This window comes from Neovison vison, chromosome 12 (assembly GCF_020171115.1).
Source record: "Neovison vison isolate M4711 chromosome 12, ASM_NN_V1, whole genome shotgun sequence".
NCBI classification, from domain to species: Eukaryota; Metazoa; Chordata; class Mammalia; order Carnivora; family Mustelidae; genus Neogale; species Neogale vison.
In genome coordinates, this window is record NC_058102.1 from 107,534,002 (window position 1) to 107,560,637 (window position 26,636).

General features: G+C 41.3%; 1 protein-coding gene across 1 annotated transcript in view; it reads right to left on the minus strand.

Annotated features, from left to right (window-relative positions):
• Window positions 1–349: 349 nt before the first annotated feature.
• DCP1B (decapping mRNA 1B) overlaps window positions 350–26,636 on the minus strand; it is a 54,085-nt gene continuing 27,798 nt past the window's right edge. Inside the window, exons 4-9 of the mRNA XM_044228474.1 lie at window positions 18,967–19,033; window positions 16,125–16,260; window positions 8,164–8,292; window positions 5,764–6,624; window positions 3,134–3,382; window positions 350–576 (exon numbers count right to left, since the gene is read on the minus strand). Coding sequence (XP_044084409.1) covers window positions 496–576; window positions 3,134–3,382; window positions 5,764–6,624; window positions 8,164–8,292; window positions 16,125–16,260; window positions 18,967–19,033 — 1,523 coding nt within the window. The 3' untranslated portion in view covers window positions 350–495. The remainder of the gene's footprint in view (window positions 577–3,133; window positions 3,383–5,763; window positions 6,625–8,163; window positions 8,293–16,124; window positions 16,261–18,966; window positions 19,034–26,636) is intronic.

A 26,636-nucleotide genomic window follows, 5' to 3' on the forward strand; every position in this document is an offset into this window, starting at 1 on the left:
ACTTCCAAAGGCTGAAAGGCCTAGGCAGGGCTGGGTAGGTTAGTCTGTGGGGTGACACTGCCACCTGGTGGCTGGCATCCACGATGGCACGAGGCGCTCAGCAACGGGGAAACCACTGTTCAAAGAATAACCAGAGCTATTAATAAAAAAGAAACTGAGTTTCCAGAACAGCCCTTCCTACTGAGAGGCTAATTCTTGTAAAAGTGGCCCCATACATGCAAGGAAAAAGTAATTTAAGCTTGGAGTTTACTGTGTGATATTGAGCAAAAGACTTTGTCTCTCCACTGGATTCTTAGTACCAACTCTACTGAAAGATGTGTTAAAAAAAAACACACACACACATTTCGACTGAAGAAAATTCTGAAACATTTTACTTCATATTATATATACTTTTTTTTTTTTTTTAAAAAGGCAGAAACATTTAGGGTCACACCATTGACGCGAAAAAAACCTTGAGCCACAGGACCTTGAAAATCAGTCTTAAAATGTTTTGCTTTACATCGTCTTTTTCATGGCTGCTTGAGTCATGCTGAAGAGATAAGCTTCATAGATGATATTTAAGAAGTTGTCATCATTCTGGAAAACAAAATCAAAAGGGAATGTGATTTGCTTGGCAGAAACCAAAGTAGCTGAACTGCTGTGCTGACACTAGGATGCTCATCTCTACCAGTCTGCTCCAACAGCTGGCAGTTCTTCACTGCATATGGGAATCTTTTTTTTTTTTTTTAAGATTTTATCTTTTCATTTGAAAAAGAGAGAGAGAGAATGAGTGGAGAAGAGCGGCAGAGGGAGATGGAGAAGCAGACTCCCTGCTGAGCCAGGAGCATGACCTGGGGCTCGATCCCATGAGATCATGAGCTGAAGGCAGACACTTAACCATCTGAGCCACCGAGGCACCCTGCATATGTGAGTGTTAAGTGCAAATGGAGGCAAGGGCCGGAGTCAGCCCCTGGTTTCCAAGGATCAATCTGGGAAGCAGCAAGGGCTCATTACATACAGTCCAGATGGGCAGCCCAGCCACATGGCAGAATGGAATGAGGTTCACTCAAGAAAAGCCTGGGTCTGTTGTGTGAAAAGAAGGCTGGATTGGGAGGCAATGATCCAGACCAAGGGTTCTCGAAGTTTGGTTAGCAGATTGCTGGTGCTTCTTAAAGGTCCTCCGAAGTCTCCCACAAAGTGTATACTTTGCTCTTGGCATTAGTTAAGATTTACTTGCAATATGCCACATTTATCTCATCAAAACCTGCATAATTCTCCCATCAGTTACAGAAAGTTTTTGGTGTTGGCAAGTGGGCAGCCGTGAGACTGGTAGGCTCTGGGTTCCTCTGCCTGGCTAAGGGCTGAGGGAGAATCATGGGTCTAAACAGTGGGGCTCTTGGTTTTTAATTCTAGAGACTTCTCCCTCCCACTCAAATCCTTTAAAGCTTTAGCAATTCACCCACATTTCACATTCCCCCTTCATTCCCTCTTAGCACCCCACGCACAGAGCTAGCATTATTCTCATGCAATGAAACAGAGCAATGTTATCCCAGTTTTTCCTTACCCCACCACGTCCCTGTGCGTGAGACTGTGTCCTATCGACAGGCGAAAGCTAAAAACAGACTGCGTGAGTGACTTCAAGAGTTCATCAGGAAGACGATGTCTACAACACGGGGAAAAGTAAAGTGTATGCAGAGAGCGGAGGGAACATAAATGTAATTTTCCACCTAGCAATAGACAGGGCCTGCTCTAGACTTTCAGAGTCTTGGCTCCTATACAAAGATCTATGGAACCATGTTTTTTAAATGGAATGAACCAGAAAAATGTGAAACTTTTCAATTCAAATTTAAGGTTTTTTTTCTTTATTGCTCATGAGAAAAAGAAGCAGCAGCAGCAGCAACTTAAAGATGTCCTAAGTCCTTACAAACTTACCAGGAGTGGATGACTAGGTGGGAAATACTTTTATACCAATATTTGTTCGTGGATTAGTATGGCCACCCATGTGTGGTTGATCTTTAACACTTTAACACTCAGACGCTCGTTTCTAGCCCCCATGCCTTCCCTTCTCTCTAAAACACATGACCTTTAAATAGTTTTTTGATAACAGAGACCAGTCTTTTCAACTAGAATGAGACAACTGCAAAATGCTAGGCAGCCCTCCGGAAGTCTGCTAAAGCATAAGCAAAGTACCACAAAAGGTTTCTTAAAGAGTGTATCAAAAAGACACCTAACTGTTCACCGAGGGGCCTGAAGCCTGTCTGGGTGAAGGTGCCCCACTTTTCAAGCCCTCGCGTACATTTTCCGGGCATGCTTCACTAGGTGGACGGCTGACCGGTCTCCTCCTGGGGGCCCGCCCCTCCCACCCCCATCACTACTGCCACCCCCAGGTTCTGTGCCAGGGAAGGAATATTCTGCAGCCAGACTGGGGTTGAATCCTAGCTCTGCTGTTTACTAGCTGTGACCTCAGGCCCGTCCCTTAGCCTCAGTTTCTTTGTCTCTAAAACAGAAAAAATAAATAAAATAGGGTTGTTGTATAAGGATTAAATGCATTAATGTAGGTGAAGCCTGGGCACAGAGCTCTCCAAAAGTGTCAGCGGTTATGTGGTGAAGACCTCACAGGGCCGAGCCAGGCACATGGCTCACAGAGAAGTCCCGGCCCTCCATCCTGTCCTCATTAGTAGGTTTCAGAATTATTTGTAAAATGTGCCCTTTGGAATCCCAGCCACCACTCGCTGCCCCCCCCCGCACCCTCCTCCTCAGCAGTCCGTGGGAGCCTGCCCCCGCCCCCTGAAATGCCCACTGCTTGCCCCACATGAATTTGACCTCTACTGCCTGCCTGCCTGCGAGCTGTCTGCATACCATGGGGCACCTGTTCATGACACAGCACGAATTTCTTTCTTTTTCTGGCAGGTGACAGTTTGGAGGACTCAGTCAATCCTCCATCCTATGAAATCCTTGATGTTGGGAGAAGCCCAAAGCCACGGCCAGTTAACCGGGCCCAGAAGCCATGCCGTTTAGGTTGAACTGTCACACGGTCTCTATTCTCAGGGAGGACAAAGCAGGCATTAGCTAACTGACACTTTCTCTCCCTGTGGCAGCCCCCCAGTGGGCAGTGCTGGTAAAGGAAAGAAAGGAGAGAACGTGGCCCTCCTACCTGAACGAGGTACAGCAGTGCTTCCTGGAGCTGGAGCTTGGTGAGTGGGCTGCTGGTGACCACGGGGGGCTCCGGGGCCGGCAAAGGCAGGAGGAGGTTAGTGGAAGCGGCAGCAGTTTCTTGGCTTCCCAGGGGCAAGAGCCCGGCTTCTCTCTCCTTCGGTGGGGCGCAGGTGGGTTGTGTGAACACCATGGGGGACATGAGCAGAGAAGGAGCCCGTGTGGCGGGGACGCACGGAGGCGAGGTGGCCTGCTCACGGCAAATACACACAGAGGGCAGCAGTAAGTACCGGCTCATCAAGATCAAAGGGAGAGGGAGAGTGAGGTCCCTGGCTGGCAAGCGTGGAGTAAGTGGGTCTCAAGAGTAATCGTTGCCACTCCACCGGGGGAGGGAGGGGGAGGGGCAAAGCCTGCAGGAGCCTGATTCCTGGTCGGATCTCAACACAGGCTCCTTTGTCATCATTACAAAGCAGCTCAGGTGGTCTGTGCTGTGACTGTCGCCCCCTCCCCCCCCCCCCCCCCCCCCCCCCCCCGGCACAGGAAGCTCGCCCCCCGCCCCCCGAGTGAGAGTTTATCTTTCTGGTTTCTTACCATCGCTTGGCAGCCTGCATTTAAGGCTGCTGGCCTTTTCCCTGGTTGTCCCTAGTCTGACCTCAAGCTCCAGCAAACCCCCGGGAGTTGCTGCACTTGCTGGGGGCACACACATATTTCCTCCACGTGGAGGATGCTTCCCAGCCTCTCTGCCTGCTGGCTCACTTCTCCCTGGGAGGCAGGCACGCTGACCAGTGTTCACCACTCCTGTGTCCCTTCCTGAGAGGACGTCCCCACTTGTGGACAGCATACACTGCTGATGTCTCCAGCTCAAGTTTTGGGGTACGGGAGGGCTGGTTGTGCTCGGCACTGCCAATGACTTGTCTGTCCCCAAGACCATGTGTACCTCACTTGGCTAAAAATCTAAAACCAAGTTTTCCAGTAGCTTTTCCCGTTATGCAAGTGACATTTTGCTCTTCGTCTGACTCCTACCGCTAGCTCTCATGTGCTTCTAATGCAGGTGAGAAAAAAGAATGTTACTTATCAGCCTTCTAATGCCCCCAAAAGAACTCACGAGAAGGGGGCCATAAAGGCCCGCAGTCTAGAAGCTGCTGTGATTTCACCTCCTCGTTATGTTTGTGGTCAGAAAGAAGCTTGGAGGAAGGTAGGTTGCTTGTTTCCTCTAACTGTCCCTATCTGCCATATGGAGCCAGGGAGCTAGCACAGATGCCGCTCCAGCGGGTCCCAGCACCCGCCCTGAGGAAGAGCGCATGGTCCACACCTGGGTGCTCAAGAGAAATGAGAATTGTGTCTGCAGAAGCCGATGTCAAAGTACTAACCCCAGCTTCCCCGTGTCCCAACTAGTGTCCTAGTTTTCCTAGTGTCCCATCCCGCCAAGAGAAAAAAAGCAGGTATGACAGAGAGGGGACAGCATGCAGCGAAACGAGGTTGTGGGCAGCTAACAACCATTCCTTTGTGACTGTAATAAATAAAGAACAAAAACACTTTGACTCGGGCTCTCACATACACAAAGACTTATGCTACGTGCCCATCATCTTTGTTTTCAAAAAAGTGAAGGCTTGTTGAGGAACTGTTGTAAGCTACTTGCCAAAACATGACAAAAGGACCAAGGATGACATCTGTAATAAGCAGGGAGAATGTCTTAATTATTAAACCCAATGCCTTTTCAATGAATTTGTACCAGTCCAAAAGGGGAAAAAAAAATCAGTCAGATCTCCAAATGTTCCTCACAGGCCATCAAATAGCTGTGGTTTCATCGCTGTTTCAAGTTACTGATACATAGAGAGTCACCTTCCCTGAAGGACAGGGTGTTTCTAGAACTCACCGTATCTTCCCCTGACTGGCACTGTGTGTGTGTGTGTGTGTGTGTGTGTGTGTGTGTGTGGCGGTGGTAGGAGGGGGTGGAGGGTGAGTCAGATGGCAAACTTACTTACCCCTCTCTTGATCTTCATTAAGCTACAGTGGTGATAGAAATAAAAATAGCCTGTACCTTTGAGGAGGTGATACGTTTTTCCTGTTGACTTCAAGCACCCCCACCCAGGACCATGTGCCTGCAGAGGGGGTGAGTACGTAAGCCTCATCACAAACAATGAGGTACATGCCCTCAGGTAGCACAATGCCCGGCATGTAGTAAGTGCTCAGAAATATTTACTGACTAAATAAATAAAGAGTAATGATTTTAAAAGAAGAAGAAGAGGCCAGATGTCTGGCATCTCAAATGATTTCAACGCGGACGGGAAATGTTCACAGTCAAAGATTTGGGCGTTTTCTACACATCTCTGTTGTTTTCCGTGTCTATGTGTTTGTTTCAGACCTGTAACACTGTGAAGATTTAACTTGACAAAGAAAGTACCTCCTAAGGGAGGGAAGCCCCCAGATGGCTAAGCAAAGAAAGGACTGTCTCTCTAGGAGGAACGTTATGGGGATAACAAGGTGCCAGATGTGGCTTGTGGTGCCCTGTCCTACACGGAAGCATCCCCAGAGCACTGAGGCTGATTCTAAGTCTCATCGAGTATTTACAAAGCACTAGAGCAGTACAACCTCCTGCTCCTCCCCCTGCCCCCTCCTGAAGATATCTACCTGAAAAAGAGGAGTCTGCTTTTCTGTGCCAGCTGTCTTGTCCATCCAGGACTCCAGAGCTTTCCGTGTCCTGGAGCCCTGAGTTACCACAGGAAACTTGGCTGCCAAGGCTGGTCGGTTAGATGTGTGCAGCTGCTGCTCCTGCTGGACAATCTGAAGCTTCTTCAGTAACTCCTGAGGGGAGATCACTCCAGAACTGCTCGTCTGATTGCCAGAGTGGGGAAGCATGGGTCTTGGGTGTGAGGACGGCTCTTTGCCATGAACCTGGTGTCCTAGTGGCTGAGCTGGAAGGGAGCCATTGAAATACCCTGCCTGTGCCTGAGCCTGCCCCTTTATTGGGGCGCCAGGGGTGGCAGCGGGGAAGGTGGCGCTGAGGTTTGGGACAGCTGAGCTGGCAGGGGCTGCTGTGCTAGGCTCATACTTAGTTGCTGGCCTTGGGCCACTCTGAAGCTTCTCCAACAGGCTCTGAGTTCTGGAAGCACTTTGTACCCGCTGAGAAGTTGCAACACTATGTGTAGACCCTGGCTGCACAGGTCCCAGAAAAACTTCCCCAGCAGAACGGGTATTGCCATTTCTGCAGGGCCGGTTCTCAGGCAGCTCCGACAATGGGTGGAGGTCTGCACTCCGGACCATGAGTTTCTGAATGGCGGGACACAGCTGCTTCTCGAGGGTGGGCGAGTGTCTTCTGGGTTCCTCGTAGGAGAGGGAGCGTACGACCCCCTGCCTAACGGGAAGTGGCTCCTGTTGCTGCTGCTGCTGGCGGATGGTCAGTGGGGACCCCACGGTTTCCTGACAGGTGGATTTGTCCTGCTTCCCAAAGAGAGCTGTCAAGGACAAGTGTTGGGGCTCAGGGTCTAAGGTCTGGAAAAAATAAAAATGTCTGAAAATGGGTCTACATACAATTTGTTATATGGTGGGCTAGGAAACATTACTAACCTGACTGAGCATATCTTTATTTACATAGGATCAGTTACGGAGCATGAAAAACTTTATAATTCTAATCAATTTTACAAATGTAAGACTTCCTTTCCAGGTAAAAAAATTTTCACAGGCTTCTTCGCTCCCATCCCCCAGAGAGCAATTGTTTTTAGCACCTGCTCATGGATGAAATAGCCCTTGATGGGCCTGAGGTTCACAGACAGGGGGCCACGGTGGTGCAAAGTTCTAGATACTAAAATGGAAATAATCTCTTCAACAGGAAGTCTGCCTAACCCTGCAGAGTATAAGAAGATGTTGAGAACATACAGGAATATGGGGATGTCAGTAGCCTTTCGCAGAATTAGAGAAATTAAGGATAAGTCGTTTAAACTAACTTGATCCTTTCAGCCATACACCAGTAACTTTAAAAAATCATCTTATAAAAAAAATCATCTTATGCATACATACAACCGTCCCTGATCTGAGTCAGTCACAAAGCTACCTCCTTCCTGCCCTATAGCCCTTCCTGCTCCTTCCGCTGCTCTCCATGTTGTTGGGCTAAGAAAACATGAGCTTCCTTCTAACATCAACATATTCCAGTTTCTCTATTAAAATAAAAAACTTCCATGGAAGGCAAATAATAAAAGCAAGCTAAGAGATAATTAGAAAAGACTTATCTTTTCAAAAATTCAATACAAGACTTTCATTAGCCAGTCTTTATGTCTTTCGGCTCTATGATCATTTTCAAAATTGATTTAAACGAATTCCTTTAAAAAAAAAACCCCAAACCCTTAATAAGGAATAACTATGGGAAGTGGAAATACTTGTACTACACTGACAATCAATAATAGGACTTGCAGATTAACAATTTTGTTAATGCTGCACTATTCTGCAAACTATCATAGACTCATACCAAAAAATGCTATCATTTTCATATATTGAGATGCAAATACAATGATAACTCAGCAAGTCTACAGGGGAATTTTATATCACTCCTTAGAACCAGAATCCCTTTCTATACACACAGTGCCCAGCACTGTAGCCGGAACAGAGGACGTGCTCAGAAACGTGTAACTGACTGTTGTTGCTTTGGCTGTCCTCCTCTCAGTGGCCTTGGGAAACCAACCACCTACCTAGGAAGAACGCAGGCCTGGCAGGTAATACTCCTGTCAGCTCTGACAGTGTTATGAGTACACTGTTTTTAAAAAAAAAACACATTTCCTCTGAGGAGTTCAAGTCCATAAGAGATGGGCACGGAATATGGCAGATGCCAACATTAAAAATATCAACCCCCTTCTAGGAAGAATACATTATTAAAATGAAAACAATCTCCAAGTTGAAATCTCTCTTTCTTGGATTTACCCTGAAGCACCTCTGCTTCACCTCTGGACAGCACCAGGCTCTCCCTTGACTATGCTCTGGGGAAAAGTTCTTTCACAATCCAGTAGGGAAACTGCAAATGGAAAGCAGAGGACTTCTTACCTGGCTGGGCCGAGGTATGCGCTGTTGCTGGTTTTCACTGGGCTTCACTGGAATTGGTTTGATGAGATTGGGGTTGTCATAGATGGCGGATGAACTGGTTATCTGTTTTGGCTCAGAACAGGTTTTACACTGAAATGGAAAAAAGCACCTCATTTTGGGCATAAAAGAAGCTCTCATCTTTTTAAAAGAACATAACTTCTCGCTCTTTCTTTTATCTAATTGGTAGCTATTTTTTGATAGACTTTCATGCAAAAAGGAAAATTACAATCTCCTCTGACATGAGGGATATAAATCAAATTGCAGTTTAATTTTTCTTAGTTGCACAATTTCGGTGCCCTGAAATACTACCGACGGCATTAGCCCTAAGACTGAGTGGCTCAGAGATACGTGGATATTTGAAAGGCTAAAGATATACTTCAGAAGCAATAGTTTAAAAATATCTAGTCTAATGCTTTTCAATGACAAACAGTGATAGAAACAATTCTTTAAATGCCACGTCTGGATTACAGTATGGTTTTATTCACCCAGCAGCAGTTGATTTAAAATTGGAGGGTTGTATCACCAAAGCAACTGACCCGTTTTGTTTTACAAACCAAAAAAGTAAAGCTGACTCACACCACTGCCTTAAAAATTACTAACATCCTCTTTATTTAATAGATGGCTTTTAACATAAACAGAATAATTCATAATAATCTGAATAAAGTAACTCTGAGCATTCTGAGCCACTCACTACAAATTAGAACTTCACAAAGGAAGAGATGAGAGACAAGACCCATCATTCCAAATACTGAATCATTATCATACATTAATCTAACCAACCATACAATCGCTAACACAGTAGGATTCATGACACAAAGAACGCAGCGATGACGGCAGTCATCTATCTGGTTAAAACACCAAATAAAACTGAATATAAAATCACTACCTTCTATTATATACTCTCCATAGCATTGCTAGTTTCAACCGTCAAGGTCTCAGGTAAGAAAATATTTCATACTGTTCCCGACATGGAATGAGACATAAACATAATCTCAACCCCCAGGAACCCAGGGCTTCCAATGTGTTTCATAATTACTGGGTTGTATTTTCTAATTCACGGATGTAGGAGCATGGGTCAATCACCACCAAGTTCACTTGGGCTTGTAAAGTTAATTGTACAAAAGACTAATCATTTTCTTCCAAGAATTCTATCAGTAATTTGGATATTTGGCACTAGATGAAGTGGGATGTGAAATTACTTTATGAGTCATAAAATGTTATTTCTAATTCTTAGATGAAAATGCTGGTGGTTAATGGTATGGCTGCATGAACTAACTGGCCTGGCTTTCCAAGGCAATAACCAACACAAGACAAAATTTTAGCATGAAAGCCTTTAATTTCTGCTTGCTATAGAAAAGAAAGTGGATGCTCAGATTACATTCACTGAATGACGCTGTCTGTATGTTTTCTTTTCTTTCTTTTTTTAAGATTTTATTTGTTTATTTTATTTACTCACTTATGAGAGAGAGAGAGTTCAAAGGGCGGGGGAGAGGAGCAGAGGGAGAGGGACAAATAGACTCTGTGCTGAGTGAGGAGCCCAATGTGGGGCTGGATCTCACGACTCTGAGATCCCAACCCTGAGATCACAACCTCTCTATGTTAAGAGACCTTGAATTTCAAACCAAGAAAAACAGATTTTTCCCCACCTTCCCTATACATATATCCACACCGGCTGAAAGTCTGCCCTGTCTCTTGCTATGCCTAAGCCCTAGATATCCTTTCTAAGTAAAATTGCTAGAAGCTGTTTTCTATCACTGAAGCCCTTGCTTTCACGTAAAAATTGCTCTCTATCAAATTGCTCAGAATTAAACATCATCTACCTCAATAGTTCATAGCTCATTTTCCAGCTGTTTAATTTTCTATGCTTCTCCTGACCCAAATAACTTTAAGATATTTGGAAAAAAAAAAGAGTTGGAAAAAGTGTATAATAAATTCTCCATAGAGATCCTGAGGCACTTCTTTAAAGCCTTAAAAACTGTGTCACAAGATCCCATTTTCTCACACACAAACACAAACATATGTACTCATGCCAAGAGAAAAGTCTGGAAGAAAATACACTGGAAGCATTAAAAGTAGAAATCTTTGGGTTACAGGATCATGGATATTTTTTATTTCACTTTTCTACTTTTTTGAATTTTCTCACTGAGCACCAAAAGACAAAGTAATTTCTTAAATTTTATAAATAAGTCACAGTATATTGAAAGAGAACTATTAACTCTTGCCTTAAGCCACAAAACACAAAATAGTCCACTTCTGCATACTCAGAACTTAACTACAGGGCCAAAGATCCTTTCTGGCCGTAGTTCTTCCTCTTACTGTGAGTTGGTGGTTTTACTGTTCATTTGCATCTCAACCCCGAGCCTAATAGGGAGGAGGTAAAAGGAGGTGAAGTTCAAATTAACATCATGCTGCCTTATAGTAGATTCACAGAAAATTGTTTCTTGGGGGAAAAACATAAAATATTGGCCAAAATAAGGTTTTTAAATTATTTTTTTTTTTTGTTTATAAGAACAGTTGAGGGATTAGGGATCACAGCCAGCTTGAAGGCCGTGACATTCCAGCACTGGGAAAGATAGCAATTCTTAGTGCAATTCAACGTATCATTCAGCTCGCTAGCATTTGTTACGAGGGAAAGGAACGGTGGCGAAACCCATATGGGAGTGGGCTGATAAATAGTAGAGTCATTTTGTTAAATTATTTTTTTAACTTCATCTAACAGTTGCATCTGATGTCCCTAGGCTTTACTTTACTAACAACGTATACCTCTAGCTGAAATTTCTCCTCCTCTTATTTTTTGGGGTTTTCATAAACTGAAGTATTTTAAAGTAGGGAAGAGCTCAGAAGTCACTGAGTTTAATCTGTACTCAGAAAAGTGACATATTTTTTCCTAATACCCCAGTATGTCCCCATGCAGTCTCTTCCTGAATACTCCCGGTGATGGGAGAGCCACTTCCTTACACGAGAAATCCTAGGGAAATCTTGTCTTCTTCTCTTTTGCCTCTGTCTGTGTTCCCCCTCTACCATACCTCCCATTACTCATGAACTCCACATTTTCTGAAATGTCTGTGTGTGGGAGAAGAGGTTACATGAACGCAGGCAAATATAAAGCAGGTCTGCACAATGCAGTGGAAGTTCACGGGGATCAGAAATAACAGGATGGGCAAGATCAGAAATAACAGGATGGGCAAAGCCCATTTGAAATGGGGCCTGAAAGACTGATCATACATTGACAGGTAAGGAAGGAGAGGGGACAGCATGGGAAGAAAGCCCTGAGGCCCTTAGAGGAGGCCTCCTTACTCTGCTCCGCAGGAGTTTCAAATATTTGTAGAGGGAAGTGTGGGGAGAAGGTAGAGAGGTTAGGAGAATAACCTGGGGCTATGTTATGCAATCCTTGAGGAGTCTGAAGGTCCATATGTTAGGCCATGAGAAACCAAGAAGAATTTAGACCAGAGAAGTAACAGGTGCTCCTGGAAGGTTACATCCTCTGGCTGTTAATGGCAGAAGGGATAATTTCTTCTGTTGTTTATCACACAGTTGGAGCAATTAACGTTATGTATATAACATGTATTTGATTTTATAGAAAAGCAAGTCTATATACCGATTAAACATCTGCACTTTATGTCAACATTATAACAATCAATCTGGGGAAGCATAATGATGAATAGAACATTGCTTCGACCTCAATAAGCTTATGGTGGGAGAAGCTGACTTAATTGTAATAAATGAGGAAGAGCAAAATAAATTCTAAATAGTAACAGACTGGTGAGTTCAGTGGAAAGAATAATTAACCTGAATGAAGAGATCTGGGAAAACTCCGTGTAAAAGGTGGAATTTTAACTGTGCCTTGAAGAATATGGAGATTCTGAAGGGCAAAGAAAGTGAAGGGGAAACACGGCAAGTTGCAGGTACAGTTTAAAGTGATGGTTTAAGTCTCCGAAACCACTTATGAGTGTTTCTCTGTGTGTGTGTGTGTGCGTGTGCGTGTGTGTGTGTATGTGTGTGTGTGTTCTGTGCTTTTTTTGTGAGACAGTCAGGTGCAGCTAGAGGGAAGACACTGGAGAGGCTTAGGGAACATATAAATATACTTACAGGTCTTGTGCAACAAGACCTGTAAGTATATTTATATATACATGGGGGAAGTCTCAGGATGGGCAGGAGACAAAGCAGGGGCTGGGGGGAGCCAAGACTAGAGCCTCTACTGGGGTTTCTGCACTTTAGGATTGGCTAGTCTGGATACTTTTCAGTAGGCTTTAAACTATAGGGTGATCCCTAGTCCTGTGACCTGAAATAATGAAGGCTGAGGAATATTGCCTCCTGGGGTGCTGGGGCCAGATGAAGAAGGGATGGCTCTGGATGGCTAATTTGCATGGCAAAGGCAGCCTCTGACTGGGCCATTTGCTAGCTCTAAGAATTAATTAGTCCAGGGGAACCTGGATGACTCCGTTGGTTAAGCAGTGAGCTCTTGATCTCAGCTTAGGTCTTGATTTCAGAGTTCTGAGTTCAGGCCCTTTGCTGAGCTCCGTGCTGGGCATGGAGCCTACTTATTAAAAAAAAAAAAAAAAAAATTGTCTAGCCCAGGGAGGAGGATTCTAGCCCCAACCAGATGACTTTTAAGATGTCAAATATCATAAAATAAAAATAATACAATGTGTGTGTGTGTGTGTGTGTGTGTGTGCGCTAAGAGAAAGGAAGGAGGAGAAAGAAAGTAATTTTTGTTCAGGATATGCCTTTTTTATTTATTGGTCATTGTTGTGCTGTCTTCACAGAAGCTAAGTTCCTGGAGGGCAAAAATGTCACCATTTGAGACTGATCTTTAGGGTGCCTAACATAGTACAATTAGGTAAAGTATAATGAATTGACAGTTGCCAAGTTATTAGATGTCTTTTAACAGCCGCTGAAGAATTAAGCAAAATGGAAAACTAATACAGAAATCGTTGTTACTGACCGCATCTGGGATTGAAGCACTTCTGTCCAGGCCCTCTGATTGAAGGACAATGAAACTGTGATTAATGCATATTCATAGGCATTGAGTCAATCAACAACCATTTATTTAGCACATATGTGCCAGGAACATTGAAGGAGACTAGGCTTATGAAGATGAATACAGGGTGTTTGTTCTCTGTGCTCAAGGAGCTCACAGTCTACCCATCAAGGGCAAGCCAACCATCAAATCAAAGCCATGCTGGAGAAAACTGGCCAGTTGTCCTTTAGCATGTCCCACTGCATTCAGGACTTTTCTGATTGCTTCTTTGTCATGCCGTTTAATTTGTTTTCCGACTGCCCCTCTTCCCTTTCATTTTTAGTAAATTAGTTAAGTTTAAGAAAGCTCACAACGGGGATGGAACTGGAGGGTATTATGTTAAGCAAAACACGTCAGTCAGAGAAAGACCAATACCATATGATCTCACGTGGAATTTAAGAAACAAAACAGATGAACATAGGAGAAGGGAAGGAAAAATAAGATGAGAACAGAGAGGGAGGCAAACTGTAAGACTCTTAACTCTAGGAAGCAAACTGAGGCTTGCTGGAAGGTGGGATGAGGTAATTGGGTGATGGGTAGTAAGGAGGGCACTTGATGTAATGAGCACTTAACTAAATTGAATTTAAATAAAAAATTAAAAGATTCAGGATCAACAATATATATTTCAAGGTGGGGCTACAAAGTCCACATTGTATCACATTAGAAGACACATGTAACTGATTATTCAACCTTTAATGGCACTGGTCAGTGGGCTCACATGGTGGTAGACTGATTTTCATGGTCCCGTTTCCATCAACCTCTCTAATATTTACATTAATAACGATCATCGCTTGAATCACTTATTTTACTAGCATGGTTTTAAATTCTATCATTTCATCTACACTCAATAGCTGGAATTCTTTGGTAGAGAAGACTTTACCTCATCAACTGGGATCATGTGGCTTCTCTGAAAATTTGTCTCTCCTGGTCAGACAGGATAAATGTTTAATTCCTTCCCATTAACTACCAATTTTCAGAGGAAGGAGCTGGTATCTTAGTACCTCCAAGAACAGACAATAATTACTTTTTGTTCTGTTTTATATTTTTGGTCTGCTTGCTCATTCATCACCATGAACTCAGAGCTTATATGTGCTCAGTGTGTTTCAATCTACTGTAGTCTTTCTTGTTGATGTCATTACTCAGTGGCCGCTTCAACTTGACTGCTGTGCGCCTTTCATAACACCCTGTTTACTTGATTTTCCTAAACCCAGACATGGAATTGGAAATTTCTTTAAAGAGCTCTGCTACCTTTTGGAGTGAGGGGGAGAATAGTATTTAGTAACAACAATCTGGGGGCCAGAGGTGCTTGCTGCTCCTGAGTTGTCACTTATTTCTAGGTCTCTTCAGGGAAAAAAGTGAGTAACTACATATTTAAGAAACAAAATATGAACTAACTCTTACATTCCAACTTAAAATTTAGTGTTAGATGGTTTTAACTTAATATCTTTTTACACTGAAGGTTTTGTTCTGACCGCATAAACATACTCATTTATTATATCCACGACAGCTAAAAAATTACAATGCCCGTATTACCATTAACAATGAAACCACTGAATGAAGTTTACAATTTCTTTGCAGTTCTTTTTGTCTAAGGGTATTCAGTCCAAATATGGGGTTCTGAAGTCACTCCCCAATTTCTTTTCTAAGTAATTATGCCATAGTATGATATTCAGTTGTGTAATGCTTATTTCAGCTGGTTTCTAAATTCTAGGTTTTAACTGTCTTTTGTTTTCTTGATTTTCTTTTTTCCCATGTTTCTAGAGAGTGATAATCTTTCAATTCTCAATTTTTATAATAGCAGTTTATAAAATTGAGAAATTAACCCTCCTATTTACTTAGGTATAAACATTTCTTTTCACTTTGCTTGTGTTTTTTTAAAACCAGGCAAAACATTTATTTTTTTATTTTTATGTAGTTGAGTTAATTGCCTTTGGGTTTTAAGGCAGAGTTTATTAGGAAGACTTCCCCTTTCTAGATTACAAAGAAATCCATACAAATTTTCTTTTGGTGTTTGAATGGTTTTATTTTTAACATTTATATTTCTAATACATTTGGGATTTATCCTGGTATAAATCCAATTTTGTATTTTTCCAAATGGCTGCCACTTGTCCCAATATCATTTATTTAAATATCCACTCAAACAGCTGATTTGAGATTTTCATCTTTATCATGTCCTAAATTTCATATACACTGGGGTGTCATTTGGACTTTCCCACCTGTCCTATTGGTCTATCTGGCTGTTTATGCATCAGTAACATCAAGACCATACAGTTTTAAGTGCTTACGGTTTAATGCCTTAATATCAGACAGGTAGAGCTTGTTCCCCCTTCTCTCCCATCCAATATTGCTCTTGTTTGTCAAGATTTTTCCCACTACTCTTTCTTACATATTTCTCCATATGAACCTGCTAGTCAACTTGTCTGGCTCCAGGAAAGAAGAAACTGTCTGTATTTGTTTAGGAATCATCTTAAATTTGCAGATTAAATAGAAGTAAGTGCTTTAAGTTTTATCTTCTTATCTAAGATCAGGACATAACCTTCCCATTTGTTCAAGTCTATTTTTACGCCTGTCAGGAGTGTTTAAAAGTTTTCTTCATACAGGTTTTGCTCATTTCTTGCTAATTTTATTCTGAAGAATGTTATATTAATAGCTGCTATGGTAAATGGGGTCTTCGAGTAAACCTGATTGGATACTGTTTGTATATAGGAAGGCTGCTGATTTTTTTAGTCTACCTTTTAATCCACTTAAAACAAACGGTATTCTTTAGCTCACTAAAAACAAATAGAAATTTAATTTTTCATTCGATTTTGTTTGGTGGAAGGAATAGCACTAACCCTTCTCCCACAAGCATGTTACCACTGTAGGATTTAAGTATGTTTCACAAAAGAAGACAAAAACTCACCTTGGTGTATTCATCTTTGGCCTTGGTGAGCATTCTTAAGATATCTACTTCCTTGCCCTCTCCTGAATTGAGGATCATTGGGGAGTTTCCTGTTCCACCTCCCTGATGGGCTTTCAACTGTTCATATTGAGTTAGGCTAGAAAAATAGAGGGGAAAATCCACACAAGAAAAACAAACTCAACACAAATGGCTTATAAAACCATCTAATTCCCATCCACGTGTTTTTATCTTTTTTTGTTTTTTTAAGATTTTATTTGTCAGACACACACACACACACACACACACACACACACACGGTGCACAAGCAGGGGGAATGGGAGAGGGAGAAGAAGGTTCCCGGCTGAGCAAGGAGCCTGAGGCGGGGTTCAATTCCAGAACCTTGGGATCATGACCTGAGCCAAAGGTAGTTGCTTAACTGACTGAGCCACACAGGCGTCCCCACTTATTTTTATCTTGTTATAGTCATAGTAGAAGTACGACTGCTCAGGAAGTGAAAGAAGAAAAACGAGAGTTGAGGTCCCAAGTACTAGTGGAGGTCCCGAGTGACTACGCATATGAACCTAGGGGAGGGGTGGCCAAACTACGTCCTGCAGGCCAAATCCAGCACACCAAGTGTTTTTGTAAAGAAAGTTACCAACAGTCACACTCATCGGTTTATGTCTCATTTACATCTACTGGTGGCTTTCACACCATGATTGCTAAGCTGAATAGTGACAAAGACCTCTGGCCTTACAAGTCCTGAAACACTCACGATCTGTTTTTTTTTTTTTTTTTTTTCCCCAGAAAAAGTTTGCCAAGTCCTCATTTGGAGCACTTGAAAGGACTCATTTAGAACCCAATTTAGAGTTCTCAAACACTGAGCAAACCCCAGGGCAAATCGAGATCCACTCCCCCTTTTTGTTTCAATGTGCCTTGTACTCAAAGCAAAATCGACCTCAGCAACTCAAATCCTATAATCCTCTGGCAAATTATAAACTGAAGATTTCATTCTAGAAGAGGGGGCGTTAAACAAACAAACAAACATCCCCCCCCAAAAAAACCCAGAGCAATGAAGAGTGTCTTCTGTTTTCCTGAAAACAATACAGGAGGGAGACCAGATCGCTCCTAGATGGTGCCAGGTGACATTGAGAAAAATATTTTTCCTTCTGTGTACTTTGACTTTCAGCTCAGATTTTTATAATGGCCATGTCATTTATGGTAAAAGACACCTGAGAATTTATGGGAAGATTTAATTCTAACGGAGGAAGGGCTCGGAATCTACACTTATCAGCTGCTTATTGCTAGTCAACAATCAATTTCCTGCCCCCGCTGTTAAGTTAACTACTGCCAAATGCCAACAATTTGAACATGGTCTTTCGGCTGAGCCGCAGGGTATTTTTTCATCTATATGAAATCCTGCTATTATGATCCGTTGTATGGTTTACAATAACATGAATGTGTTAGGAACTAGTGGTGATGGGGTTAAATACCAGTTTGAACCCATTTAATCACCATCTGTAATGTGAGCTGGTTACCTACAATTAGCTATCATCACAGGCTAGACTTTCAGAAGCCTATTTATAAAAAAGTGTTCCCCACATTTCATTTTTGGGGGTCACTTTTTAGTCGTTTCATTGCCCCGGGATTTAAAATTGGAAAATGGGTGCCTTCACAGATGGAGATGTTTTGTCCAATCTGCGTGGACAGCTGCCATATTGTGTGTTCGGTGGAGCCGGGTCACCGGCTGAGATATGGCTGGGGTAGGAAACTGATTTTGTTCCAAGGCTCTAAACCCTCCCCTAAAAGCAGGGAATTAATTGCCTCTCAGGGAGCAGCCTCGGGGCTCAAGGACTGATCAAAGAGTTGACCAGTCACAGAGGAGACAGCATGCTTACCCAGGCCTCCCTTTCAGTGCAGTCAGGGAGTCACGAGTAGGACAGTCAGACCCTGATTTAACTTTCCCAAAATGCGGGCAAGACAAACCACAAGGCATCAAGAGATTAAAAGAAAGAGACCAGCAACAAAAAAAGCGACTGCCTACTGATCACTAAACCAATACTGACTCCGATATTTCCAATAAGACTGAAAATAAAGTCTATCCTGAGTACTCATAGCATCTGAGACATGAGGAAACTCTGAGCTCCCACAACCCTGGATATGCAGTTATAGAAAGGCGTTTAGGGCCGGAAGGCAAGATCTTAGAGAAAGTGTAGCAGCCTTTAAAATGTTCTGAATGTTCTTTTTACTGTCAGCTATACTCATAACTTTTCAGAGAAAAAAAAAAAAAACAACCTGGAATAATTCATATTATAGGTATTTCCCACAAGCAGAACAAAAAATGAGGTGAACTATTCTACATGATAAATCTTACCTAGTGAAAATATGGAGGACACTAGGAGTAGGAAAAGAAAAGTGAAGCGGGGAGAATCGGAGGGGTAGACGAACCAGGAGAGACTGTGGACTCTGAGAAACAAACTGAGGGTTTTAGAGGGGCGGGGGGTGGGGGGATGGGTGAGGCGCATGACGGGTATTAAGGAGGGCACGGATTGCATGGAGCCCTGGGTGTTATATGTAAACAATGAATCTTGGAACACTATAAAAAAAACTAATGATGTTCTGTATGATGACTAACAATAACACAATAAAAAATAAATTAATTAAAAATAAATTTTAAAAAAATTTTAAAAATATGAAACGTGTGACTTATATTTATTTTTCCTTTAAGTAACAGTAAACATTTTCCTAGCCACAGTGGAAAGGACTGCCGTAAGAGGTGCATTCTGCTTAGAGTATAGTGGAGTTACACTGAGAAGCACAGACAAAAGCATCAGGTCCAGAAAATACTTAGCCTTTCAGCACCTACTTTTTCATTAGCTCTGCAATTCTTTGGCATTCTTCCTTATCATAAAACCAAATCCCATAAATGGACACTGCAAAAAACACATCAAACAAATTATGAGCACCTTCAAAACTACAAAATGGAACTTGAAGAAATTATGTACTCATTGATAAATGAAACCCACCACCGGAGTTTAAGCTGGAAAACCTAGTGTTGGAATTGTCTAAGCCCCCAGAGAACTCTGAAGTGTGGTCTTACACATATGCAGGGACACCCCCTCCCCCATAAAGTGTGCCGTCCTCAATAATATAGCACCTGAATATAACAGGCATTTGGCAAATGCTTCTTAAATGAATGAATACAGATTGCGGATGAAGTCAGAATTTCTGATGTCCTGGCTTTGAAACATCACTGTGTCCAGACTCCATTTGCACACATATTTCATCTTTACTGTGAAGTATCCAGAAACCTGATGCACGAAATTAGGCCTACAAACCTCTCTCCCTCCTCCTCCTCCTCCTCTTCCTCCCAGGAAAATGTTCGCCAAGAAACTGGCTCTGTAAGCTCTGTGTTAGGACATAGTGCAGTAAAAAATAAAATTCAGTAACAAATCTCTGACTTCAAAATGCCTGTATGGAAAATTTACAACTGTTGAAAGATGAGATGTAACCATAACTTAATCGTTTAGCAATGAAAGAAAAATGTGATATAATGGAGCTACAGATTCATATAACAATTTTCAGATAAATTGTATACTTTAATATGTGCCTATCTACATCATTTTTATAGCAAAGGCTAAACAGTTCCAAAATACATTTATAAAGATCTACTTGAGGATCTGGTGGTATTAATCATATAAATAATGCATTAGCTACAGATACATTTTCAAATGCTTCATTGAAAACAGCAGCAGTGTTATAATAGGGAAAAAAAAACGAACAAAATATATTTTTTTGAAGGAAAAACCTCTTAAAATTTAAACATTCAAAATAATTAATTTTCTGAATGTTATTTGGTCATTAAAACAGCTGTGATGCTTTGACAATTTCTTTCCCCTCACCTGACCAATGCCTCAGTGTGGGATTTCTGCTTCTTGTCAGTAATGATTCAGATAACAGAAGTTTCAGGAAATGTCTTCCTAGTGCTATTTTAGGCAGGTATGTTTAAAAGGAACTCCATAAATCTGAATTACTGACTTGCCAAAAGGTGGCAATGGGGTTTTAAACTTTTTGTATGATTAGTGTGCCAGGATTTCTTACCAACCCCCATGTGAGGAGGAAAAAAAAATGGAAAGAACCCTCCAGCATTTCTAGAATAAGACCATTTTATTATCTTAGAAATACATACACATATTTCTCTTTAATACATTGATAATCTTTTGGAAAAAAGAACATCTGAGTTCTGAAGCCTATGTGCCTTACTATCAAAAAGCAATTCTTCGATTCAAGATCATTAAATGTGTATCTTAAAACTTTTCATTCAAGATTGTTAGCAGCCCATCCCCACCAACGTCCTACTCTGTCTGCCCACAGACACTGTGACACACTAAATTGCCCTGGTTTGTATCTCTGGCAGCACAAGTACACTGATCACTAACATTCAAAGACAATAAATCTGAATATGTTTGTGTCTTATGATGGTTTTAATCTTAGTGATAAAACTAACAGCCACGTCTGCTCTTTTGGTTCTGGTGATAACTTCCTTTTCGGGGAGATTGGGCTTTTTCCAAAACTATCAGAAAAGAAAGATGGTAGGTAGCAGGGGAGAAAACCACAGCATGACTAGGAACCTCCGGGCCCAGTGGCAGCATGGAACCAGCCATTTGTGCCTAATCTGTAGGACGTATTCGTAGAAATGCTCTGAGTGTCATTTGTTTGTTTGTTTGATGTTACACATTTGTGGCATTTGACATATGGAATCCAGTTTTCATAAGAGCAGGATGCCAAGGCAACTGTTGATACAAGCAGAAAAGAGTCTGACAATGTCATTACCATGAAATAACTGAAATGTAGATTTAGGGAGGAAAAATGCTATGAAAACATCTTTCAGATGTCAGCACAGAATGAAGGGAAGACCAGGTTTGTAATGACTATTTAAGACATTGTGGCGATTTCTTTAGGGCCTGACCATTTATCTCTAAAAAAAAAAAACATGACTTCAAGAGTAAAATGGGCTCATTTTGAAATGGCATTTTTCATTCCAGTTCATACTTGGTTTGAATATAAAATGTAACCAGTCCGTGGAGAAAAAAACAGATTTACCGACAGTCCTGGCTACTGTCAAACTGGGCCCAAGTTTTTTTTCCTTAAAATAGTTTTGCGACTTGCGCTGCATTCCAGCAGGAGCTGGCCACAGTTCCATGAACGTGCACATTCCAGCCGAAGTTTTCTGCCTCTTAGGCCCAAGGCCTCCCAACCCCTGGACAAACCTATCAGTCTTCTCGCACAAGAGGGTATATCAAAGCAGCTTGTGGTGATATATAAAAACCAGAGATCATCATGCCTCAGGGAGGTGATGAGCTGACAGGCTGACAGAAACCATTAACTTCACATTTCAATCCCAGTTTTCCTGTAAAAGCCACTGGGTGAGAGGCCCATCCTTCGGGAGGCAGTGAGTACGGCAAGCAAGGAAGAAAAAAACTTGGTTGAAAAGAACCCAAAAAGAAGGTGTGGTTTTTCGAATTCTGAGTCTGAAAAAGTAATCACAGTGACCTGAATTTGCAGCGATGGGGACCTGCCGTGGGGACCTGCCGTGTGGACCTTTGGAACGCTGAAATGTTCCTCTGGGAATGACCTCTGGGCTTTAAGAAATTACAAGGAGAAAAGCTTGTGGGGAGGATATTTATTTACTTGAAAACAGTGACCTATTAGTACACATCTGCAAGTTCAGCATGCTTCGAGCCTTCGGCCAGCCCACTGCGCCCCCATACCAGCCGCTTCCCAGTCACCCCACCACTGGAGCAGAGGTGAAATTTAAGGGCACTTTGGTGCATGAAGCTCAACTCAATTGCTTCTACATCCCACCTGGAGGTAAGAAACCCAAAAGTGGGATAAATACTAGGAAGAACAGGTTGAAGTGTACTCCAAAATATTCTAATGACCTCTAGAACGTGTGACCTAAGGACTCATCTTTTTGGTGGTCCTCTTCGTATTTAATCCAAGACTTTTCAACAACACGGTTGTGAAATTTTGCCTAAAATTGCACTGTCATGGTCTATCTCATGCTTTGGAAATTCTCAGTCAGAAACAAATCCGGTGTTTGGGGCAACAGGCAAGGTAATACTGCCTTTACATAGCTACTGAAGCATCAGTTTTCCCTCTTCCTTTTAATTCTGCGTGGATGATTAAGGACAGCCAAATCTCTCTCTTAGATTTCACGTCTGAATATCATAGGTACACACAGAAGACAGAACAAACCGACTGTATCTGATAATGGTATTTTCTTCTTTTTTGATTTCTTCAGCAGAAAAATCTAAAGCTGTTAAATGTTAAGAGGCTAGTTAAGAGGTCACGAGAGGCAGTATCAAAATGTCCTTAAACGCACATTCATTTAGAATTCTTGGATTCTCTTTAGCATGGAGCGTGAGTTCATTCTGGATGTTCTTTGGGAATTGACCTCATCTAGTTTATGTTCCTAACAAATATTTCTATACAATCTGTTCTTTGAATGCATTTATCATTTGTTTCATATTTTACCCAAAATATCTTTCAACACCAGATCATGAATGGTAGCTTGCAATCTTTTAACAAGGATTCATGATAATATTTGTGCAACTTTAAAATATAAGGCATATTCCCATGCAGTAAGGAAGTAGATAATACATAATTACATAGGTAAAGTTTAAATAGCATGAGAAGGATAGCTGATTTGCTAATGCTCTCCTTTCTCTCTTTCTTTAATAATAATTTCACTCAAAAGCATAGGGATATATATTTCTTAGTCGGGATGCAGCAAAGAAGGCACTTATATTCTCTTTTTTCACTAGGAAAACTATGGAAATGTGGCAGCGTAAATTACATACATCTCTTCGCGCACTTTAGGGTAAACCAAAATTTTAAAATTCCTTCAAACCCCATTTGTCTCATCGAGTCTTTCCCAAACAAGTGGAATAATAATCCCAATGTAAGAACCAAGAACATCTAATCAGACATTTGATGTAAACACTTGTTTTTGAGACTTTGCCAAAAGCAAAGTTTCTGTAAGACTGACCAGACTGATGATGACTGGTTACTGGTATTTGGTAGTAAGCACACACATACAGCTACGACCCCCCTGAAAGACCACAAGATGGTTAAGAAATTAGAAAGTTTCAGAGCTGGTAGGCAGTTCAACTTGTGTGTAGTTGTAGTTCAACTGCGTTGTACTTCCGTGTAGAACCGTGTGTAATTCAACTGCCTATTTCACTAACGAGGAATGTGTGATCTCACAAGGTGAAATGCCTTAGTCAAAGACATCTTGACTGGTTCCATCTGTTTCTCTGAAATACACTTCTCCCCCAGCCTTACAAATGAAGTTAAGTAAGAACAGAAACAAGTTTTATATTTGACTGAGTTGTAGATTTAGTTTTAAGAGACAGGAATGAAGCTTTTCTAAAACCAACTTCATATGGCATCTTAAAAGGAAAAAGGCAAGATGGAAGGGAGGGAGGAAAGGAGTATGGAAGGAAGGAAAGGAGAGGGAAGAAAGAGGAATCAGAGACTTCTAGTATTGGCTAGACTTCAGGGCAGTTGAGTGCTAGGACAGCAATCACACTGCCTAAGTCCTGGCAGCCACAGATGGGAAACACAAGCTATGTTTGGTGGCTCCATGTTAACTCTGTACTTTTAGCCCATTTGGAATCCTTTGCCCTAAAAATTATTTTCTTCCTCATGTTCTTTAATGCCTTTAAAGTAGTGTTCTTTCATTCACCTTCTGCCTTAGCTCTACTGACCAAACACGGACACAATCTTGTAAAACAGAATCTTCACTGGCCACAGAGAGTCTACATAGCATTGTTATCTTTGACCCCTGGTCTGGTTCTTTTCATATGACATAGTTTTACTGCACCTCACAAATCAGTAATCCCATGATCTCAAAATATTGGAAAGTTCACAGTAGATGAGAAGCAGTTTCTATTTTATGGGTGACTAATCCTCACAAACATTTTGGGAGAAACAGTGGAAAATCTAAATAAATTCTGTGAAGTATAACAACCTTCTTTCTAAAGAACTTAACTTCATTAGAAAGTTAATGCCTTAAACAGCCATGACAAAAACAATCTCTCAACTGAAGCGTTATATAAATTTGGATTAAATTAACGTGTATCTCCAGCTATAAAATAGCATTTATTATTTTGAAAGAAAAGGATGGATTTATCTTTTAAGATGTTTTTATTTATAACAAATTCATGTTATGTCATTAGGCCTTCCTAATCTCCACAGAGGTCATTATCCTCCCAAAATGAGACTCCAGAGGTCTGCTGTTGGCCTCAAGTTCATGAAGGGCCAGATGGAATCTTTTTCATGATACACTAACTTCCTGATTTTATTTATTTCAGGGGACAGTTCCTTTAATCTAAGAGATTTAACAGAGTAAATAACCATTTAAAAAATTAGGAAGCAGAAAAATTAATAGGTAATAATAAATATAAATAGGACAACTTATTCTGTTTTGTTGGTCATTTAAATTTCTATTTTCTTGGGGCACCTGGGTGGCTCAGTCGGTTAAAGCCTCTGCCTTCGGCTCATGATCCCAGGGTTCTGGGATGGAGCCCCATATTAGGGTCTCTGCTCAGCGGGGAGCCTGCTTCCCGCTCTCTCTCTGCCTGCCTCTCTGCCTACTTGTGCTCTCCCTCTGTCACATAAATAAATCAAAATCTTTAAATTTATATTTTCTTTTTGTTCATAACCCTGCTGATTAACTTCAAAATCTCCTAGACCACAAATAACAAACATGGGTTCCCCAAAATGTCTTTCCCCCCTCTGAGCTAATAGTCCTCCAGAAGACTCAGGTTTTCCCATTCCTCTAGGGATAAACAGCCTCAACTTTTCTGTTATTCCTTTAGTTTTTTGGTATATCCTTGGATCCCTCCCCCTCCCAAAAATCCGAGCACATCATATAATTAAGTATTTACACAACTGTTTCCTCCACTAGACTCTGAGCTATAGCATAATGAGTAGAATGTGGTAAATATTCAACAAATATTTGCTGAGTTGAACTGAAATCAGCCGTCAAGAGCTTATACTATCAATACTCCTTGTAATACTAGTATTAATAATTATCACTATTCTGGGCTAATTACACATCACAGACCAGATGTCCTAGATCTTCTGTATTCAATGAACACAATCTCTACCAGGGATTACAGCACAGGGAGTCTCCTCACAGTGCTCCTTTATTTCTCCTTCTAACTGAAGTTTATTTAGCTTTAAACATTTGGTAACCTTAGGCATTAGTAATGTTGATGGGATTTTCTCATTAGGAGATGAGCTCCCTAGGACTGTATATTTATATTGATCCAGCACTATGTGAGCACTAATGTATTTATTATTACAACAATTCTACCATATACCAGTCTTCCTGATTGAATACCTGTCAGGCCCTGGCAACTAACAGCTCAAAGAATGCAATTAATCTGCAAAATCACTTGCATTTATCTTCAAAGTATAACTAATAGTACTTCGATCTAACAGAAAAAAAGAATTCAAATTCCAGTCATGTGCGATAATAGTAATCTGAAGCTTAGATATACAAGTACCTAAATTATCTTAAAAACATAAGATTTATATGCAATGTCAATTATTCCAGCAACACACTGAAAACATACTATCTTAAGTGAATCTCAGTGTAGCATATTAAGTCTTATCTCACACAACTGTAGTTTGCAAAAATACATGTTTAACCTAAACATAAAAGAGTATTTCTATGGGTTAAAACCTGTTCCAATGAAAAGCAGACTTCCTCATACTTGAATCAGATTATTTAACCAAGTGTTTAATAATGATAGGAATAGCTTTGCAGAAAATACCCTACCTATAAAGTATATGATGAATGAAAAATTTCCAAGATTTGATATAGCTGTGGCCTACCGAGAAGAGCCGAATACTACATCTTGATTGAAGGAAGTGAGCCAGAGTTTCTGTACTTTTTCCAATTTGACCTTAATCTATAATTATGGATATAGGCAATACTACTTTCTCCAAAGCCCTCTATGTTATACACAGCTGAAGCATGTTTTGGTCCCACTTGAATTAAATTAGAGCTCTAAGGCTGTACATAGGATAATTCTGACATAAATTCTTGGCCAGAATTGTTTTCTTTCTCCAAAACCCATAGGTACATGAAGACTTGCAGTTTTTCCTTCTGTAGGTTAAGAAGAAATTTAATCCAATAGTTTCAAATTGATTATTTGAAACAATTTTCTAAATGAATTTTGGACAAAAATCAGTAATATAAAAGACCGACTGAAAGAGCAGATAGGAACACCCAGTGTAGCCATAATGAGCACTTACTATATGCAAAGCACTGTGTTAGCGTAGGAAAATGGAAAGACACTTCACACAGTAAGCATTTCAGAATGTGTTTTGGAATCCAGTTTTTGCTCTGCCAAGATTTAGAATTCTATCATGCCAAACTGGGCGCTCAGAAACAAAATAGAAAATACAGTCTCTCTCCAAGCCAAGTGTATGAATCCAAACAGCATCACTATGCAGATG